A 6437-nucleotide genomic window follows, 5' to 3' on the forward strand; every position below is an offset into this window, starting at 1 on the left:
AAATTCATTGTCGGTAGAAAACTCATTCAATCATGCGGAGGCTAGAGTAATTAGTGCAGAATAATTTTCTTAATTGTTCATTTGCACAGCGGGTGGACAAACGAGCGATAAAAAATAACCCTGCACCAATAAAAAACCTCCAAAAGAATCGATTTTGCCCCAGCTCTCCTGTCCCCTCACTCACCATCGGACCCCTCGTCGCACATATCGTCTTCAGACGAGACATCATAGTCATCAGCTTGCTCCAGACACCTATCACAACGACACGAGAACAAGTAAAGAGATCTGAGCACTTCCTGTCTGGACACTCTAGTGCGCACGAGTTCGCAGTTGTCTAGGTATGCAATACAAATTTCCTCCCCTGGTTGAATACCCCGGAGGGCTTTGACGACGAGGGTGCTGTTGGAGAAGGGAAACTCGACGATTGCATTTGGCAAGCAGCTGTGGTTCATCGAGGATTGAAGACTGTAGAGTCCAGAGCCTTCATTATTCCAGAAAGGTCCAACGACTAAAACAAATTGCAGATATCAATTATTAAATGACATGTTCAATGTATATAAGAATGAACAGTAATTTTTTGAAAAGGATTTTATCTCCCAGGGTTTAGAGAATTTTTACCTTTCTCCATGTCATCGTAAATCCTGCCAATCAGCATGTTCACCTGCATTCTGCTGTCCTGGGGCAATTCTAGAGCTGAAACGTTTTTCGCCCATCGACTGAATGCACTCGTTCCTATCCCCTGGCCGTTGGTTCCCACTAGAGCCAGAAGACTTCTAAAACCGTCTGGTGTGAACCACTGAAATAATTATTATATGTGTTTTTTTTTTAAACGATCGGAGAGTGAAATTATAATAGGTGCTTTGAAAACTCACGTATGGGACATTCTCCTTGTTCAAAGCATTGTCCATCATCTCCCTGAGGACATCAATCTGCCCCACGAACTGCTCTCCCAAGAGATTATGGGCTATTTTCTGGTCTTCATTGACAGTTCTGTGACAAAATTGATTGAAAATCGAGAGGGCACTGGCTTTGTCCTCACTCTGATTGACGAAGGCAATCATCCTGGCTAGGAGCATTATTGTGGCAGTCTCACTAGGGTAGTGCATCTGCTTCCACGTCTCCTTCAACTGCACCAGTGGATGATTCTCGTTTTTTTCTCTGGATTGAAGACAGAGGATCTTGTGATATCTAGAAGCATGGGAATCTCTCAATAACTCCGATTTTTCAGTGAAATGTTTTTTGAGGAAAAAATATCATAACACCTTTTTGGACAAAATTTAATCAGCCACAAAAAAAGTCTTCTGATATTTTCACCTTGAATCAAGGTGTTGTTCTCGTTATTTACTTTTGCGAGGCCTCGAGGAGACATCCTTCACTGCAATATTTAATTCCGCAGGCAGGACATTCAGTAACTGATTGGGTTTTTGTCTCGCAGCACTCAGGATATGGGAGAACTAAATCTTTTTTTCCACTTAGTCTTCTGGCATTTTCCTCAGCTGTCTCCAGAGGTGCCAGACAGTTGTCACACGCCAAATATCGTAAGTCTTCGTTCCAGGCAAATTGACAACAAACCACTGGTTTTTCCTCAAAAATTGTCTCATTTTCTTCGTAGGAACGAAGAGCCACTAGACCTTTGCCCTGCACAAAAAAAAATAAAGTCAACTTCAATCCTCAATACCTCCCGTTTCAAACGATACGATTTCAACGGACCAGTCTTCATTTTAAATCGCATAAAAATCCCTTCAAATGTGAAAAAAAAAAACATTTTTCATTCCACCGTTTTCGAGGTATCGAACATTGAAGTGAAATTCAATAATTATTTCTGCCTACATGCGCCGAAAGTGAGCATTCTAGAAACGTCACTTTCGCCGCATATCGACAGAAAAATCGTATGCAATCCTCGGGAGGATAATCAGACAAGCATTTCCCACGTGCAAAATTACCACCCGAGCCGAAGGCGAGGGTAGTAATTTTATGCCATCGGTGCCCGTAATCACGCGATTCTAACCTCGCTTCGCTCGGTTAAATCGCGGATTCCGGGCGCAATGACATAAAATTTTGTATGAAACGCGTGCGTAATATATTTTTCGACTCGTGGGATTGTAAAACTCGCCTTCGGCTCGTGTTACAAACCTCCCACGAGTAAAAAAATATATTACGCACGTGTTGCATAATATACTATTGCACGTGGGAAGGACTTGTCTACTTTTCCTCCCTAGGTGAGCAATATACTATTATTCTAAAACGAGTATGCGAGATCCACAAAAACCGCTACATTTACCTTCTCCTCGTTAATTATCTGGACCTGATACCCTTGATTAGACATGATTAAATAGGGTTTTGGCTTTCAAACACCTTTTGAAGATAACCTAGGTCCTCATCAACACATGTTTTGAGATAACGGACCACAGGAATCAAATGAGAATGACTTGTTCAATGACAAATTTCCGAATGACTTGAGATGATTGGGATCAATGTCGTAGGCTTGAAAAATCATTTGGAAATATTTTTGCATCATTTTCCAAGGGTTTTAATCAGGTGGGGTGATGGGGGTTGGTTGGAGGGATTTGATTAGCTTAAAGTGACTTCCGGTTCCGGCAAGGGGAAGAAATCCACCATTTTACACTGCGGCGTAAACGTTCTCCGTGAAAAATCATTGTTTTGTGGATAATAACAGAATAAAGTGACTCTGCTAAACCCATTGGGAATTTCTGTGATTACCACGGAAAAATGAATGGTACAATGGCGATGGTGAGTGGATTTATTTATTTGCTTCGGTTTTTTGGCTATCGGCTGGCGTTGGACAGACGTTTTTCGACGTTTGGCATTGGTAATGGCGATTTGATGCTCGGGATACTTTCAGTTTGAAGGAAATTTTCACGTGTACATTTAATTCTCATCAATTTGTTGTTTTTTGAATCTTTTTATTATTTTTGGGGTTTTGAGGTTTCTTCGGTAGTCATTAGCTGATTTTATCGGTTGGAGCTTCAGCCTCTTGGCGTGAGGTTATTGATTTTCTTATTGGTAATTTATGCGTCTGATGGTATTGATTCATCAGCCATTTGGGGGTGAAAACAAGTGGTAATTGGATTTAGTGAGTCTTTCAAGGGAAATTTTACCTTTTTTTTTGGAATTTTTTTATTCAATTCTTTTTTGAATTCATTCCGTATAATTTGTGTTTTTGATAGTTTTTTTTTTCATCTGGGAGAGTTTTAGATTAATTTCAAGGCTGAGATTTTTCTTGAGTGAAATTTTTTATTCACGGGTTATTGAAATTATGGAACTTTTTTGATTTTATTCTGTGAGGGGAAAAATATGTCAAAGTTAAAAATGATTTTTCGCAAGCGTCCCATTTTGACCGGCTTTATCCTATTTTTTTTTTAATAAACGGAACTGAAATGAATTAATACAAAAAATAATTCTGAATTTCAGACGACTCCACCCCAAAATAACATGGAGCCACCAATGAAGAAAGCCCGCGTGGAAGGTATATTGCCAGATACTTTAAAACCCGTATGAAATAATGAAAACACTAACAGAAAAGAACATGCACACAGATAAATTAGAAAAGAGTTGAAAAAAATTACAAAAAGCGAAATGTATAAAGCTGCAGAGCAATTCATCAATAGTCAGGTGACGTAGGAAATAAGCCAAGAATTAGAATCACTTGACGAGATATTATACTCTAGAGAAATAATAAAAGGATATTAAAGAACTAAAGTAAAAAAAAAACGGTTGGAAGATTGGCCGTAAAAGACTAATGTATGGTTTGTCCTTCTGTTCTGAGATGTTACAGCGGAGAGAGTGACAGTACAGAATCTGTGTGGCCTACGACTGAGCTGTGATCATGAGCGTTCGCCAAACAATCTCAAAGTGAATACGCTACAAACTCGTTGAAACAGATAAAATGATAATTAATGAAACAATCGAGTTTTTCGGGTCTAATGACAGATATTAACTTGAGGACTAGATTTGCTCTGTTCTCACAGCGCTACATTATAGAATTACAATCAGATTAGGTCAGCATTTTAGGGTAGTTTCTCTATTTTTTTTTTGCAATATTTTCATCACTAATTACGAGTCTCGTCGGTTGGTGCATGAGAAACGAACGACTAATTCTGAATTTCGATGGTAACGCCAACGTAATTTCAAATTATTCTCCAATTTCAATTTCCATTCGGAAATTGCACCCAGAGAATTCTTCGATTAAATCATTTTTCAAATATTCAATATTGAAATCAATAATTTATCATTGACAAATGTTGAACTCGAAATGTTTCGGGTAGTTCTAGAATTACAATTTTTTTCGGATTTTTTTTTTTACGACGGAAAAAAAATTTGGAAACGGATGAATTATTAATCGTCACTTCTCGCATCGAAAACTCTTCGAGACTCTTAATCAGTGCCGGCATTGGCGACAATTAAAGATCCTTAAGAATATAATGATAAACCTCTCAGGTGAGTTCGAATTGCAAGGAAAGAAAATCCAAGAACCAATGGATCGCCATTGCTCTACTGTATCAGCTCAAAAAATATTGAAAAGCGCTCAGGCAATTTAAAAATGGCAGAGAAAGAAAAACCACTGAGCGTATGTTCTCGTTTTGCTTTGTGCTTGCAGATGGTCGCACCAAGTCTCTCTCTATCTCTGTATCCGGACTAAATTTCCAAATAGTTAATCTCAGTACGTGGGCAGTTTAGGCACGGTTTAGGCGTTATTCAGAGGCCAAAGGGCAAATGTCCTCAGAACTTGTAACATCAGTACAACACCGAGATAAAAAAATTGCTTTTGACAGGGAAGATTAACTTGACACGAGAATTTTTTGTCTCGTCAATTCAAAAAATCGTTAAATGTCCGAATAAATCACTCGCAGACTAGACATTATTCCTCAATTCAGGGGGCATATCTGGGAATGTCGTTTTACAGGAATGATAATACGATCAATGTTTTATCCATTAGAATTGATAATGACTGTCTTCGTTATCTGTTGAGATTCAATAGATCGTTCGCGCTGCGAAATTATCGGGGAACAAGGGAATCTTTTATTGTTGATAGATTTTTTCTTCCGATTGGCTGCTAATGTATCCGAAATTGAATCATTCATGGCTTCGTAATTTTTTTAATCTTTGAGGCTTAAAAATAAATTTTTTTACGATAATTGAACGAAAAATATTATAAAATACTTCAATGATGGCTTAAAAAAATTGTCTGGATGTCAATAATGAAAGAGCAATTCCGAAAAAAAAATCATTCATAGAATCCACGATAGAAAATTGACCGTCGAGTATTTTTCTGTGTCAAGTAAATCTTCTTAGTGAAAAACACTTTTTCTCTGAAACAATCTCGTCAGGGAATCAATCAACGAGTACCACCAAAGAATAGTTACGTTCTCAACGTGTTTTCTGATTTCTGTTCCAGAGACCTGATGCACTCGTGCTATCGATAGTGAAAGAAATTAATATGACCGAAATTAATATGTCTAAATAATGTTGAGGATTTATTAATAATTTGTCCAATAACGCAGGTGAATCGCATTAAACCGCGTCTGTACGTACTTTTTTTTCCATCGTGAATTTTTACTATTTGACTATTTGATACTTTATTTTGTTTTATTGAATCCCATCGGGTGTCACTTGACTGTTTTAATTTATTTGAACTTACAGTGAAGCGACGGATGAGATCCGGCTCTGGGAGCTGCTGCACGCCACCGATTACTGTCTTATTTCAACCCCTTATTTCCATCAAAAAAAAGATATTTTTATGATCAAATAGACTTGAACTCCTTCGAGAATAATTTAATTCAGTAGCGAAGAAGTTCGGAATTCCCTCGTCGAATTTTCAAGGAATATCTCTGAATCCGAGACAGATAGGAACATTTTTGTCAATGTCTTTATTGCAAAGAGGAATAAGAGCTACAAAAAAGGTTCTTACAAAAATTTCCCTTTATCAATGAAATTTCGAGATATTCCCCGAAAACTCAAAAACTGATTGGACTTTCGATCATTTATCTCGTGACTACTGAATTATTTTTTCCTCCACTGTTTTGAAATTTTTGGAAATTTCGGTGACAGCTGCTTGGAATTTTTAATATTCAAATGAAAATAAAATTGAGACAACGGTTTTTGCCATTTTCGAGGGTCTTTATGGTTTTGCGGATCGAAAGTTAATGAAATATTCAAGAAATTGACGGATTTTTCGAGAATAGATCGGGAGATTAAATAGAATTGATTGAAAAATTCCAAGAGTTGGATTGAACAGTGAATTTCAAGAGTAATTACCTAACAGTACCTAAAAATTGACGTCTGTATCTGTAAAAAATAATTTGACACCTGTGGAATACTTCTTTGACTGTAAAGATGATATCGTTTTTTCCCCTTGCAATTCTTCTATGAATGACACAGACAATTGAATTTTGTCAATGTCTTCACCACCACGAACC

The 6437-nt window shown here is 37.5% G+C and overlaps 2 protein-coding genes across 2 annotated transcripts in view; one reads left to right on the forward strand and one right to left on the reverse strand.

Annotated features, from left to right (window-relative positions):
• Positions 1-80: 80 nt before the first annotated feature.
• Smyd5 (SET and MYND domain containing, class 5) lies at positions 81-2423 on the reverse strand. Its single transcript, XM_011306380.1, has 5 exons — positions 2282-2423; positions 1346-1638; positions 873-1188; positions 619-796; positions 81-508 (listed from the first exon to the last, which is right to left on the reverse strand). The coding sequence occupies exons 1-5, from the start codon at positions 2324-2326 to the stop codon at positions 177-179; spliced, it is 1164 nt and encodes a 387-aa protein (XP_011304682.1). The 5' UTR covers positions 2327-2423; the 3' UTR covers positions 81-176.
• A 179-nt stretch (positions 2424-2602) lies between these two features.
• hfp (Poly(U)-binding-splicing factor hfp) overlaps positions 2603-6437 on the forward strand; it is an 8838-nt gene continuing 5003 nt past the window's right edge. The window contains exons 1-3 of the mRNA XM_011307103.1: positions 2603-2751; positions 3433-3487; positions 3788-3892. Of these exons, the coding sequence (XP_011305405.1) occupies positions 2731-2751; positions 3433-3487; positions 3788-3892 (181 nt within the window). The 5' untranslated portion in view covers positions 2603-2730. The remainder of the gene's footprint in view (positions 2752-3432; positions 3488-3787; positions 3893-6437) is intronic.

The sequence above is a fragment of the Fopius arisanus genome, unplaced genomic scaffold, assembly GCF_000806365.1.
Source record: "Fopius arisanus strain USDA-PBARC FA_bdor unplaced genomic scaffold, ASM80636v1 scaffold00002, whole genome shotgun sequence".
Taxonomy (NCBI): domain Eukaryota; kingdom Metazoa; phylum Arthropoda; class Insecta; order Hymenoptera; family Braconidae; genus Fopius; species Fopius arisanus.